General features: G+C 39.8%; 1 protein-coding gene across 3 annotated transcripts; it reads left to right on the top strand.

Moving 5' to 3' along the window:
• Positions 1–2985: 2985 nt before the first annotated feature.
• Positions 2986–15231, top strand: LOC122976071 (zinc finger protein ZFMSA12A-like). Of its 3 annotated transcripts, none has more exons than XM_044344354.1 (12): positions 2986–3131; positions 4613–4815; positions 5461–5535; positions 5959–6051; positions 6924–7022; positions 7617–7740; positions 7874–8225; positions 8310–8356; positions 9178–9302; positions 11518–12040; positions 12523–12978; positions 13557–15231. In XM_044344354.1, exons 1-12 carry the CDS (start codon positions 3128–3130, stop codon positions 13766–13768), a joined length of 2313 nt encoding a protein of 770 aa, XP_044200289.1. In that variant the 5' UTR covers positions 2986–3127; the 3' UTR covers positions 13769–15231. The 3 variants fall into 3 exon arrangements, with proteins under 3 accessions (XP_044200289.1, XP_044200287.1, XP_044200290.1); XM_044344352.1 differs by having other exon boundaries at positions 5956–6051; XM_044344355.1 differs by lacking the exons at positions 2986–3131; positions 4613–4815; positions 5461–5535 and adding an exon at positions 5719–5858 and having other exon boundaries at positions 5956–6051.
• The last annotated feature ends 44 nt before the right edge of the window (positions 15232–15275 follow it).

Below are 15275 nucleotides of genomic sequence, written 5' to 3'. Positions count from 1 at the left end.
CGTGTCATGTAAGTCTGTAAGACTGCAGACCTTTCTCATTTTAATAGCTGCAGGTTTGTGTTTTCTCACCGGACACGGCAGTGACGCCCGGCGGTCCATCCTTATCCGAGCCGGCGGCTGTAAGCTGTTCCTGCTTCCAGTTCTCCTGCCATCTGCCTCCCCTTCCTCCTCCTCCTCCTCTTCCTCCTCTTCTCCGATCGTCCTCTGCTGTTCTCCCCCTTTGTACTGCTGTATCCAGGTACTGAAGATCCGAGCAACTTCCTCCTCCTCATCGTCCTCCTCCTCCTCTTCCTCCTCTCCTTCCTCACTCTCATCTTCCTCCTCTGCTTTCAAAGGGTTCAGGACTTCTTCCTCTGAAAACACTTCAGCTTCCTCTCCATTTGGATCCATCACAACAATATGAACTACAGCTAATTTAATAACAAACAAACTTTATGTTGAGTTACAGCTCTGCTAAATTATTAATATGGTTAAATTAAAAATTATAACAAAGCTAAATTACAACTCAGATGCTGGTAAGGTACAACCCCAGGTATATTATAGCCAGGCTAACGTTTGCAACCATGATGAATTATAACAAAACCAAATTACCGCCAAGCTAGGTTACATCAACGTTAATCACAGCTCAGCCAAATCACATCCACACAAATTAATAACCAGGTTTATCAATGTCTTTCTACACTGCAGCTACGTTAAGAGCAGTTTGGTTCAGTTAGCATTTGGCAGTTTGAGAGGAGGACAGCGGGAAGACGAGGAGGGACAGATGGATGGATGGATGAAGAAGCAATAGATGGATGGATTATCTGAGCAACAGATCCACAAATCCAGACATGACTGCCGACTTCTCTCTGCTCCAATCGGATCCATGCAAACAAATAATAATAAGTCCAAAATAGCCTCCAGCTTTCTCCACTTTCACTGCTTCTTTCCTCCTCTTCAGTGCTGCTTTGTCCGCCTGCTGTGTCTTTCTGCTCTCTGTGCTGCTCTCAGCCGAACGCTGTTAATCCATTTACTGAAACACAAGAGGAAGCAAGCAGCCAGAGGGAGGGAGATTACACCTGGCTTACTGTATCTGTGTCAAACCAGGTGAGAGGTGAGAATGAAGAGAAAGAAGAGAGTCGGTTCATCGTTTAAGTAACAGTTTAGTTAGCTGATTAACGGCGTAACTGATCTTCTGTGTCTTGACTTTAGTGTCACTTCTACTGGATGTTACGTTGTATTTTTAAACTGATTTTCTTGTGAGCTTTTACAGTACATTGAATGCTACACATGTAGGAACGAATTTTATAAATCACCATTGTAACATTTCCATGATGTTTAAATGTATTTATTTTTTCACTGTAACTTTATCATTTTATCATTTATTTGTGACATTTTGTGTATCTATACACTGTAAATAATATGTAGTTCCTTTTATTTATGTTTTTTAATGCTTCAACTTGTAGTAGATGCTCATAATGTTTACAGGATTCTAGTTTTTACAAGTTATTTATTAAAACCATGCATCTGTTGTTGTGTTGTTGTACAATTTCTCTTTGTGGGACCAATAAAGTTTATCGTATTTTGGGGGAAAAGACTGTTTACTCTTCCACTCTTCAGGAAATGTGATTATTTCGGGAATATTGCTGTTTGACAAGAGAGATAAATTCCTTATGAACACCCGGATGCTTTTACTTTGAAACTTTTTCATTCATAAATAGTCGATTAATCGATTAATTGATCAACAGAATGATATTATCATTTGACAATTGATTGATCGGTTACATCATTTTACAAGCAAAAAGAGTCAAACATTCCCTGATTCCAGCTTCTCGATTGTGACGATTTGCTGCTTTTCTTTGTGTCATCTGATATCTTGTAAACAAAACAAGTAATAGAGAAAATAATTGCCAGATTAATTGATGATAACAGTTAGTTGCAGCCCTGTTTACAATTTTAGACCATTTTTCTTTCTTTTTTTGTAAGAGACACATAAAACAAATTTTTTTCTCTTTTTTGGACAGTGCCAGAACAATGGTACTGTTGGTTTTATCTCATGAATCTAATAAAAAATTAAATTAATAAATTAACAGCCCTCATCCTCAGTTTCTGACCTGATTCATTTATTTGTCTATTTTCTTCAACTATCATATGTCTGTTGACTTGATTTGGCTGTTTTTGTTCCAAATGTGCATTTTTGACATTAACACTGACAAGTTTATTTTTACAGTGTAAAATATCTCACTACTTTAAGATACTGTAGGTCTTTTAAGGGTCAATTAAGGGATTATCGAATATGTTTTATGTTTTTTGTCTCTATGAAGAAAAATGATCTGACATTTTATTGTTTTTTTTAAACTGTCAGATATATATCCAGTGTTCAGGCTAATTGATGCTAAATACAGTTAATAAAGAAGATAATAATAATAAAAAAATCACGTGAGCATTATTCATTTGCTGTCATGACTTTACAGTTTGCTGTAAGTGACCTGAGCTGCTGAGATAAAGAAACAAACAGCTTCTTTAAGAACACATAATGACCGTTAAGCCTCTTAACTGCCTCCTTAATAATAATCCAGCTTGTTTTTTTTTTTGAACAGCTTTATTGAAACAAGTATACAACATGTTTACAGCACCTTGTGTCCACAAACACACCAAGATGACTAAAGGTTGTAATAAAAAAAACAAAAAAGAAATAGTTAAACATATGTCTTGTAGAGCTTAGATGAGTTTTAACAGCTGTCTTGTTTGTACATTTAGTTACAAGAAGACTTTTTCATTTTAACTCTTATTATTATTGTTATTTTCTTTATGTTGTGTGTTCTGTATTCAAATATTGTGAAAGTCAAATATAATCATCACAGCGCGCAAAGTAAATAGAATAATAATAAGTAAATAAAAAAGGTAAGTCCCACATTAATGTAAAGTGTAGATATAATATGATTATGTACATTCATCATGTTACCTGCATGAATAAATAAACAGCACTCACGCGCATGCGCAACCGGACGTGTTTGATTTGTAGTTTTTTAACGTCCGGTGTAGCGGAGCAGCTGTTAGCTGTTAGCTCACACAGCTATCTCTATTTTAACACAGTGTTGAAGAAAAGTGAACAAGAAGCCTGCGACTGTATTAGCATATTAGCACAATGGGTATGTGCTGACGGTGTTTATTATTCCATTTGATGTGTTTTAATCACGATTTGGCGCTAATTTGTCGGGATAATTAACTAGCGAACGTTAGCCAGCTAGCCTGAGCTGTGTAGTCGTCTGTTGGACCGGTGCTGTCCAAACTACATGCAAAACATTAGCATTTTTAATTTATTTTGACTCATAGTGAATATAAATGCTTGAAGAACAAATCACAACAGCTGTTATGAGTTGGTTGTGTTTAAAATGTAATTCGGCTTATATACAATACACCAAGCGCCGATTATTTCAATAAAATTAAACTAAAATCGTCACAATTTTAATATAATTCATGTGCAGCTAAAGCCAGCTAGCCTCATCTTGCCGGTTTCCTATAAGCCTCACATCGCTGTTATATTCAGGAATACTGCATTAATAATTCTATGCATTCATCCATCAATACCCAGATGTTTAAATGATAATTGATCAGATGCATTGATGTGATAGCAGATTGAAGCTGTGGTCAGTTTCACATAATATCCTTCTGTTGGAGAATAAATTATATCCCGAATTAAATATCAGGGTGCAACGATTTAGAAAATGTCTTTTATCCAATTTTAGCAAGTTTTGATATCTCTAAAAAGCAACGAAACCGCAAACTGTGAGATTTTTAAACGGAGTTTGGCTCAGTTTGGAAGAATAAACAGTTTTATTAATCTAAAAGTACTTTATTTATGCTAGTTTGTTAGATTTACTACTAATAACCACAGTACCTGCATTAGTAAAGTCTGTACTGTAGATGCAGCAGTGACACCTGTGATTTTACCTGTTAAATCTACTGTCTGGAAAAAATATTAAACTAATAGTAGTATTACAGAAATGTGACTTTGGATATATTTGTTAATATTCTTACAAGTATTCCTCTTTTTTATACAGTTTGATAGTGCCCCAACTAACAATTATTTTGATTAATGTTGAATTGATCAGTTGTTTGGACCATAAAACTGATTGATCAGTGTTTCTCAAAGCCCAACATGACGTCCTCAAATGTCTTAACATAAAGATATTCAGTTTACTGTCAGAGAGACTAAAGAAACCAGAAAATATTCACACTTAAGAAGCTGAAATCAGAGAATTTTGATTTTTTTTCTTAAAAAAAATGAGTCAAAACGATTGATCGATTATTAAAATAGTTGGAAACTTATTTGAGTGGTCTTTGCAGCTCTGCAGAATCACGTTTAGACCCTCACAGCACATTAAACTGTAAACCAGATGACGAAGATGTTTCTGATTATGGTTCTGACTTGTCAGAGTAGAAAAAGCAGATATTAACGTTCACATTAACGTTTGGTTTGTTGTGTAAAGTTTCTCCGACAGTAAACTGTGACATCGAGGCAACAACGTGCAGAACCAGGAAACCTGAAACCCGAAGCAGCCAAACGGCGTTCAGACGTCATTCATGTTGTCATTTCTGTGCTTCACGTCCTCCTCCTCTTCCTCCACAGCCGCCCCGCTCCCCCTCTCCTCCCTGCGGCTCCTCGTCCCTCCTCTCCGCCTGCTGACGGCGGCCATGTGGCAGGTGGCACGGCAGCGCAGCGTCAAGCATTATGGGATGCTGGAGGACTTTGTTATCCTGGTGACGGAGGCGGTCCCACAGCTGCTGACGGACAGACAGAGGAGTCTGCTGCTGCTGGCGCTGAGGGTGAAGGTGGGTTTGATGGTCCAGTAGAAGCTCTGTGCTGTTAATGATGTCATTTCCACCTTATCAGCACTAATCTTTACAGTTTGACTCATTCTTAAGACGTTTTGAGTCATTTTTCTTTATTGAAACAGTTCTAAACACGGAAAAATTACAACAATAACAGAACATAAAAGTGCAAGTTTACTTCTAAATAACAATAACTGAAAATATCCATAAATAATGATGGAAGCAACAGATAGAAATAGAAAGTAAACCAGTGAAACACAACATAAAACAAAAACTAAATATCATTTCATAGTGCAACAAATTTTGCAAAGCAGAACCAAATTACGAGCATAGTACCATTAAAAACACAGATAAAAAACAGTAATAAAAGTAATAAAGTAATACAAAAGAGAGCTCTATAAATATATATATATATATATATATATATATATATAGATATTTTATGTCTTTGTAAAGTGATTATAACCTGAAAAGTGCTTTATAAATAAAGTTATTATTATTATAATTATTATTATCATTATTATTATTATTATTGCAGTGTTGATTTTTCCCTCCAGTAAAAACATCCCAGTGGCTTTACTTTGTTTAAACATGTTTATTATAATAAAAGCGTAATATGACACCTGCACTGTATTGTTGGTTCAGGTGACCCTCGGTGACTCCGTCCCGCCGCCCATCATCTTCCACCTGGACAAGATCCGCTTCGTCTCCGAGGCAACGGTGAGACAGGAAGACTCTAACTGAGTCCTAATTCACTAAAAAGGCTTGTTGGATGAAACCGAGTCACACATTTACAGATGACAGCTGACAAGTTTACCAGTTGAGTTGTTTGATTTCAACACAAGATGAACAACAGGTGAGAAAGTGTAGCGTTAGTGATCAATAGCCACCTGAAACGATCAATCAATTCTCAACAGACGATTCATTGATGAGATGTTGATGAAGAGTTGATGAAGATTGACTGAAGTTGATGAAGATTGACTGAATGAACCGTTAAACATGTGACCTGGATGCAGTGGATTCTGGGATACGTAGGACTGAATATATCAAACGATCAGATTTATTGATCACATTTGTCTGAGCCTGTAGAATGAGACAGTCTGATATCTCTAATATTCCTGCGTGTGTGTTTTCTCTCAGCAGCCGGACGCTCAAGTCGATGAATGTTGTTCTGCTCTGTTGACTCTGACCGAAAACCTGACGCAGAGTCCCGACACCAAATGGCGCCTCCTGCAGGTCAGTGCTGCAACGACATCATCACATGACGGTGACAGGTTTATACGGTAAAGAAGTGACGGTGACAGGTTTATACAGTAAAGAAGTGACGGTGACAGGTTTATACAGTAAAGAAGTGACGGTGACAGGTTTATACGGTAAAGAAGTGACGGTGACAGGTTTATACGGTAAAGAAGTGACGGTGACAGGTTTATACAGTAAAGAAGTGACGGTGACAGGTTTATACAGTAAAGAAGTGACGGTGACAGGTTTATACAGTAAAGAAGTGACGGTGACAGGTTTATACGGTAAAGAAGTGACGGTGACAGGTTTATACGGTAAAGAAGTGACGGTGACAGGTTTATACGGTAAAGAAGTGACAGTGACAGGTTTATACGGTAAAGAAGTGACGGTGACAGGTTTATACGGTAAAGAAGTGACAGTGACAGGTTTATACGGCAAAGAAGTGACGGTGACAGGTTTATACGGCAAAGAAGTGACGGTGACAGGTTTATATGGCAAAGAAGTGACGGTGACAGGTTTATACGGTAAAGAAGTGACGGTGACATGTTTATACGGTAAAGAAGTGACGGTGACAGGTTTATACGGCAAAGAAGTGACGGTGACAGGTTTATACAGTAAAGAAGTGACGGTGACATGTTTATACGGTAAAGAAGTGACGGTGACAGGTTTATACGGCAAAGAAGTGACGGTGACAGGTTTATACAGTAAAGAAGTGACAGTGACATGTTTATACGGTAAAGAAGTGACGTGACATGTTTATACAGTAAAGAAGTGACGGTGACATGTTTATACGGTAAAGAAGTGACAGTAACATGTTTCCATAGTAACAGTCCTGTTCATGTTTCCTGTAACATGTTTCTCTCTTTCAGGAAGTGTTCAACCAGAGTTTTGACTCTGCTCTGCAGTCGCTCATATCTGACTTCCTGTCCAGGATAGAACAGCTGTTTCCTGTTCCCGACTTCAAACAGGTGATCACTTAATCCCTCCAACATGCACACACAGTCACCATGTGTACATTATGGGATGTAAGGTTTTAATACATGTCCACCTCATCAAAGGTTCAGTAAGGCTGCACAAAGGACTTTGGCACTAAAAAGACTGTAACGTTGAAAGATATCTGAATATAGAAATCTATGATGGATATCTGTCATTTGGGTAGAGAGAAAGAGAGAGAGAGAGTGACTTCCCATTGTTCTCTGGTGTGTTACAGAATATCTAATCACCGAGCATCACTCAACTTTAGCGAATAGTCCTGAGTGACAGATCAAACATGGATGTAATAACAACGCTAATGTTCTCCTGTCTGATCAGTGAAGACGAGTTGGACACGTGTAACAAACAGCGTGTACACTGTAAAGAGACAAACATGAGTAACGTCCTCTGAGTCATCATGCGACTATTTTGGTACAAACATTCACCATCAGTGTGGTCGATAACCTTCTGATCTTTACTCACCAAACAGAAAATCTACCTGCAGTTGGCGCTTGGCAGGTGTTTATTTCGGACTCTGGATGTAGTTTTAGGGTCCGACTGGTAACATTTTGTAACTTTTTGTCTCTCAGGCTGTTTCCTGGCTGGACGCTGCCCCCGGTGGTGTGGAGTGCTGTCTGCGGGAGGCGGACAGGAAGGATCTGAGGGAGCTACTGACCAATCAGAGCTGTCTACTGGGACGGGCAACAACCACAGGTACTAAATCAGCAGGGCTGCCCCCATAAAAGTCGCACAGAGTTAACGTTTACAGCTTCTTGTCTATGAATGATGTTTGGATTTTATAACTGAACTAAAACCAGGACGCACACTCTTTATTTGTTTCCCTCAGTGGGTCGTGACACCGAGAGCATCCTCCTCTCTGCCTGGTCCCACCCCTTCTTCACTAACCTGATCAATGCCGACCCTCCTCCCAGCGACACAGACGTCCAATCAGATCCTCTCCCTGACGTGATGAGTCCCGTCCAGCCGGACGTAGAGCTGGTGAAGGAGGAGGTGGTGGTGATGACGGAGGATGAACAGGACGAGGAGGAGGAGGAGGAGGAGGAGGAGGAAGAAGAGGAGGAGGAGGAGACTGTGATTGGTGAGATGATGTCACCGGTTGAGCAAGAGGCGTCCAATGAGAGTTCAGCAGCGTGCAGCGACGACAGTTCAGTCGTACCTGTGATCCTGGATGCGGACAGGTGAGACGCTCTTCTTCTTCTTCTTCTTCTCTAGATATAAACTGTCATCATACTTCTTTGTAATAATGACCTGTTTCCTGTCAGGGTGAAGGACTCACCTGGAACCTTAGCAGACCAATCAGAAAATGCAGGTAAACACACACACACACACACACACACACACACACACACACACACACACACACACTCACACTAAAGCCGCAGTCAGACTGGATTAACATCACAGGGCAGGTGGAGAATGAAATATTATGTTTAGTAATTTAACTCATCAGTCAAAACTCAGTGAAATCTGAAACACGCAGACATGAAACTCATATTGATGTCATTCAGTTTGACTTTCACTTCCTGAGGATTTCATCATCTATGATGTCATCACCAATAAACCTCCATAAATCCACTTCCTCCCTGAGAATCATCACATTTCTGTTCTTTCTTCAGTATCACAGTGATCAGTGATAGTTGTCTGAACGTCATGTGACACTGCAGACAGGAAGCTGCAATCAGCTGATTCAGCCGTAATAAAGTCGTAATATTTTGAGTATAAAGTCATGATACGCTGGGATCTTTCTGTGTGGAGTTTATATGTTCTCTCTCTGTGCTTCGGCTTCCTCCCACAGACCAAAAACATGCAGGTTAGATTAACTGGTAAATTACCAGTAGGTGTGAATGGTTGTCAGTCTCTATATTATATATTAACCATGTGATTGACTGGCTCCAGCTCTCATCCTCTAGAGGATAAGATGGATGGAAGTCGTAATATTTTGAGAGTAAATTTGACTGAATGTAAATAAATCTGGTGTAAAAACGTGTGAAAGAGACCAGCAGCTCCGAGACATTCAGACATCACATCAGATGAGCTTTAACAGGCTCTTCTCTTGGGTTTTTTTTTGGCCGACATGTTGCTGTTAGCATCTTTCCATCCGCTCTGTATAACTCCCGCCTCTCTTCACAGTTGACCAATCAGAGCAGCCCTCCTCTAAGGTCACAGCTAATGCTCTGTACAGCATATCCCACAATTCTCAGCGGGTGGCTCATAAGTGTCCTCAGTGTGGGAAGTGTTTCATCTACCGTTCTCAGGTCAGTACGCTCTCCTCTCTGTCAGCAGCAGCAGCATCCTGAAAACTTACTTGAAATGATTATTAGTAGTTTTTTCACAGATTAAATGATCACATAAAATATTCGTCTTTGATATGAAGCTCCGCAACTATGAGTAGTGTTTATAACAGCAGCAGATTCTGATGAGGCTGCAGCTGTAATGTTTCAGTAACACTGAATGTTCCACATAAATATATAAACTCTGCAGCAGCTCCAAATTAATGCACATGTTTAGTTTGAGGTTTATTGACGACACTAATATGGTTTTAAAAATGCAACAATCAGACTTTGTTTGCTGGACTTATTTCCATCGTTGTCTTTGCTGTTTTCACTGTTCAATCATTTCTCAAGATGCAGGAAGTCTGTTCTAAATGTCAGAGTTAAATATCATGTCATACACACAAAGAAAACATCACTTTCATAATAAGTAAATAATAAAATGTTAAGTTGTGGAAGAGATTCTGGTCGTAAGACGTCATCTGAGGTATTTCTGATTAAGTATTTGAAATAAATTATTTTAATCACACTTATTTAAAGGTAAAAATATCAAATCCTAATTGCAGCTGAATCTTGTCATATTGTAGTTTTTATAACATCAAGATGCTTATGGAATTAGAGCTGCAACTGACGATTATTTTTTGGATTGATTACCGTCTCTTGGAGCCCGCAGTGATGCCTTTGATTTGCTCGTGTTGTCCGACCGACATTAACTGTTACATTCATCAAAGAAAAACAGCTTATTCTCACATTTAAGAAGCTGGAACAGCAGGAAGCATCAGTCAGTGTGAGTGTGGAAGATTTAAAGATGTTGTGACGGTCAGCGGAGTGAGACGAGTCAGGTAGTGTCTTCAGAGAAATAACTGGTGGTACTACTACTACTACAGATATTAGAACTACTACTAGCTCTAATATCTGGAGTAGAAATACTGTACATACTGTAGTTTTAGAAGCAGTTGTAGTAAATATGCTGTAGCTGAAGTAGAAGTAGAAATACTATATATACATGTAATTATTAGTCATTTCATTAATCATTTCAGAAGTAGAGACACAGTATAGTAGCAGTTAGAATTAGCAGTAGATATGCAGTAGTAGTAGTAGATATGTAGTATTAGCTGTAGTAGTTGTTGTAGTAGTAGTAGTAGATATGTAGTATTAGCTGCAGTAGTTGTAGTATTAGCTGTAGTAGTAGTAGTAGTAGTATTAGCTGTAGTAATTGTAGTATTAGCTGTAGTAGTATTCGCTGTAGTAGTAGTCGTAGATATGTAGTATTAGCTGTAGTAGTAGTAGTATTAGCTGTAGTAGTAGTATTAGCTGTAGTACTTGTAGTATTAGCTGTAGTAGTAGTATTAGCTGTAGTAGTAGTAGTAGCTGTAGTAGTAGTAGTAGTAGTATTAGCTGTAGTAGTAGTAGTATTAGCTGTAGTAGTAGTAGTAGTAGTAGTATTAGTCGTAGTAGTAGTAGTAGTAGTAGTAGTAGCTGTAGTAGTAGTAGTATTAGCTGTAGTAGTAGTAGTATTAGCTGTAGTAGTAGTAGTAGTAGCTGTAGTAGTAGTAGTAGTATTAGCTGTAGTAGTAGTAGTAGTAGTATTAGCTGTAGTAGTAGTATTAGCTGTAGTAGTAGTAGTAGTATTAGCTGTAGTAGTAGTAGTAGTATTAGCTGTAGTAGTAGTAGTATTAGCTGTAGTACTTGTAGTATTAGCTGTAGTAGTAGTAGTAGTAGTAGTAGCTGTAGTAGTAGTAGTAGTAGTATTAGCTGTAGTAGTAGTAGTAGTAGTAGCTGTAGTAGTAGTAGTAGTAGTATTAGCTGTAGTAGTAGTAGTAGTAGTAGCTGTAGTAGTAGTAGTAGTAGTATTAGCTGTAGTAGTAGTAGTATTAGCTGTAGTACTTGTAGTATTAGCTGTAGTAGTAGTAGTAGTAGTAGTAGCTGTAGTAGTAGTAGTAGTAGTATTAGCTGTAGTAGTAGTAGTAGTAGTAGCTGTAGTAGTAGTAGTAGTAGTATTAGCTGTAGTAGTAGTAGTAGTAGTAGCTGTAGTAGTAGTAGTAGTAGTATTAGCTGTAGTAGTAGTAGTAGTAGTATTAGCTGTAGTAGTAGTAGTATTAGCTGTAGTAGTAGTAGTAGTAGTAGCTGTAGTATCACCATTAGTAAGGATTTATTAGGACCAACTGTCCAATCAGCTCATGAGTTTGACCGTCTACAGGTGATCCGTCACCTGCGCACCAATAAGTCGTGTGGTTCGGCCTTAACGACGACAGGAACTACGAACCTGCAGAGTCTACCTGGCGGTCGTGACGAGGAGCCCCGCCCCCCGGAGCCCCGCCTCCCGGAGCCCCGCCTCGTCAGGTCCTACTCCTGCTTCCAGTGTAACGCCGTCTTCAGGACCAAAGCCGAGCTGCTGTCGCACCAGCGCAGCCACCGGGCCCGGCCCGTGTACCAGTGTGGCCAGTGTGACAAGGAGTTCCACCACCTGTCCAGTCTGACCAATCACAAGCAGACCCACCTGGACAGAGGCGGGTTCACCTGCAGCAGGTGTGATAAGGTGTTTGAGTCGGCCAAGGAGAGAGACACCCACCGGCTGCAGCACCGGCTGCCTGACCTCACCTGCACCGTCTGCGACCAGACGTTCAGCTCTCAGACTCAGCTGCTCCGACACCTGCAGACGCACTCGGTGGAGGGCGCCGAGCCGTCGTACAACTGCCGCTTCTGTGACCAAACCTTCTCAGGTAAACCCACAGGTGCATCTCAGAGGATGAGCTGCACAGTTCAGTCTTCAGCTGGCAATCTCTCTCAAGGTCCACTTACTCGCTTGTTCTGGAGCTTTTCACTCAAAAATGTGTTTTTCTTGTTCCTTCATTTGGATGTTTACTGTGCAGGTTGATGTTTGTTCAGAGTTTGACACAGCATGACTTGTGACATCACAACTAGTTTGCAGCCAATCATGTTCCTATGAATCAAACATTACTAATGAAACACACATAACTAATGTTACTGTGATTTTGTGGCCACCAGTAGTTTAAGAACACGTCACCAGATGATAATAATAATAATAATAATAATGTATTTAATGAATCCAGCACCTTGATATTTGAAAACATTGTAAACGCACTTTGGATAAAAGCATCAAAGCTCCAGAACAAGCTATAACTGGACTTTTTACTCTGAGTGTTTTTTTCTGATTATTTAACGGTGACGTTTGTCTCTGCAGGAGTGACTCAGCTTCGTATCCACCAGCGAACACACACTTTCCGTTCGTACCAGTGCGACCAGTGCAACAAGACGTACGGCTCTCTGACCGGCCTCCACTCGCACCGAGCGAGTCACTCGAGTGAGAGCCGCTTCCTGTGTCCGCAGTGCGGCAAACGCTTCAAGACCCGCGACGGCTTGGAGGGTCACCTGAGGACGCACACCGGGGAGCGCCCGTACCGCTGCCCCTACTGCCCCAAAGACTTCACCGCGCTCGCCGGCCTCAACGTGCACGTGCGGCGGCACACCGGGGAGCGGCCGTACGTGTGCACGGTGTGCGGGAAGGGCTGGCCGTCTGGAGGCGACCTGCAGAAACACATGAGGACGCACACGGGTGAACGACCGTACACCTGTCCAGAATGCGGCAAAGCCTTCTCCATTTCCTGTCACCTGACCGAACACCGGCGGATACACACCGGTAAGTTTTACAGCTGCAGCTTCTCCGGTGTGAAGAGTTGCTGCTGCGATTTGTTTTAAATGACAGTAAACTGAACGTCTTTGAGTTTTGGGCTGTTGGAAAACAAAACAATTAATTAATCGTGAAAGAAATTGTCGTTAATCAGTAATCAAAATTGTAGAGCTGCCAAATATTCTCTGGTTTCAGCTCCTAAAAGTTTTCTCATGTTTTTCAAAAGCTTTTAACATAATTTCAGGTCTGTTGTGGCATAAATATACATAAATATTCTCTGGTTTCAGCTTCTTATGGAAATTTTCTTTGTAAAAATTACTCAAAACGAATAATCAATTATCAAAGTAGTCTGTGATTAATTTAATATTCGGCAACTAATCGATAAATCGTTGCAGCTCTACATATGTCCAGATTTTGGCTGTTAAACTCAATGTAATGTTATTTTATCACAGGTGGATGCACACATTAGAGGAAACTCATTAAGTAATACCAGCCAAGTACAATTACAGGACAGATTAATCAATAATCCACCTCTGATACTTCCTGGTTTCTGTTTGTTCACATATTTCTCTGTCTGTGTTTTCCAGGAGAGAAGCCGTTCTCGTGTCCTGAATGTGGTAAATGTTTAAGGAGGAAGTTTGATCTGAATAAACACATGTTGTCTCACAACAACATCCGTCCGTACGCCTGTGTTTACTGTCCCAAGAGCTACACCCGCAAAACTCACCTCAACAGACACCTGCTGACACACCGGACTGCCGGCGGCGAAGTGGTCGTAGAAACAGGCGACGAGGCCTGACGTGTTTCCTCTCTCGTGTTAATAAACTGTTTGTTCTTGTTGGTTTGAAACTCTAAAAGGATCATAAAGGTATTTTTACATACATGTTTTGTGAAATTCAAATCTCATGTTCTGTTCTTTCTGATCATTTTCCAAATCATCCATCAGTTTTGTAATTTCTGTTCTGCACAGAGATGTTGTTTTGTCAGATGTGTGGTTTTTTTGGACTTGCTGTAGTTCGGTTGTGAGGAGGAACTGTTGACTCTGAAACTGTGGTTTTCTTCGGAAGTAGCACTGAAACGATTGACAATAATTTTGATAATCACTTAATTGTTTGAGTCATTTATCAAACAAAAAAAACACCAAACATTTCCAGCTTCTCCAATGTGAAGATTTGCTGTTTTATTTTCTTGTAAACTGAATATGTTTGAGTTTGGACTGTTGAAGACGTCACATGGACATTTTTTTTGACTGTTTTCAGGCATTTTATGGACTAAATGACTATTCAGTGAACCATAAAATCAATGATCGATAATGAGAACAGTACAACGTACACGCGAGAAGATTTTTCAGCGTTGTTGCTGAAAGTTAATCAGCATGATCTGGTCTCAGGAGTTGTGTGACTTCCACCAACAAACAAAAAAAAGGTACATTTCCTACGTTTCTCTGTATATTATACCGACACTTTATGATTAACGTGAAGTTGTGTGTTGCTTCCTCAATCTCTCACGATAACTGTGGTCAGAAATAAGTGTTTGACTTGTATTATAATGTCTTTACTGAGCATCACATTCAGTTTGATAGATTTAAACCTCAGATATAAAGACAGACGAGGAAGCATTTAATGAATAAACATCTGCTGACTGATCTGTGGACACTTTCTGTCTCCAGGTGAGCTAATGTTGCGTTTAAGTCGTAAGTTGGTTCATATAACACTAAATCCTTTTATTATGTTGAACCACAGACTTTGGATGGTGTGAGGCGACCAAGTTTGTGTCAAGCACCAAATCGGAAGCTCAGAAAAATCTCTTTAAAAGTCGTATTTATGACTTGAATCTTGGTGAAAAAGCTGTTTACAGGTCGTGAAACTGGTATCACGGTAACTCTAATACGACATGAGTTAGGCAAAAGTCATACGTTAGATTGGTTGATTCCACCCCTCACATCGACGCTCCGCCCCTCTTGAGCCTTCAAGGAGCAGGATTTTTTTTTGATGATGTCATTGATGTGGTTCACTGAGGTCATGAGGAGCTGGACGGGTTCATGATTCTCACAAACAAGTGTAAAAATATAAAAAAAAGAACTGTTATTTTCTTGTATTTGATTGTGAGCACTATTCATTTTAACCACCTGGTAAACTGATTATTACCAGAAGGTAACAGTGAAAACTGAGCATTATGGGACATCAGTGTTTGTGTTGCCATGGAGATTTTCTATCCATATACTGTGCTTTGTTTGTATAAAAGCTGCTATGTCAAATGTTCTGATGTGACTCTTATTGTACATGACTTGTCATACATGATGAAAT

The sequence above is a fragment of the Thunnus albacares genome, chromosome 24 (assembly GCF_914725855.1).
Source record: "Thunnus albacares chromosome 24, fThuAlb1.1, whole genome shotgun sequence".
In the NCBI taxonomy this organism is placed as follows: Eukaryota; Metazoa; Chordata; class Actinopteri; order Scombriformes; family Scombridae; genus Thunnus; species Thunnus albacares.
This window is presented reverse-complemented; position numbering and strand designations above follow the sequence as displayed.

What these genes read in the sequence shown, in the direction of transcription:
- LOC122976071 (XM_044344352.1), top strand. An exon ending in AGACCAATCAGAAAATGCAG is followed by an intron (nt 8,357 to 9,177) that starts GTAAACACACAC and finishes CTCTCTTCACAG; the next exon opens with TTGACCAATCAGAGCAGCCC. An exon ending in ACACCGGCGGATACACACCG is followed by an intron (nt 12,979 to 13,556) that starts GTAAGTTTTACA and finishes TGTGTTTTCCAG; the next exon opens with GAGAGAAGCCGTTCTCGTGT.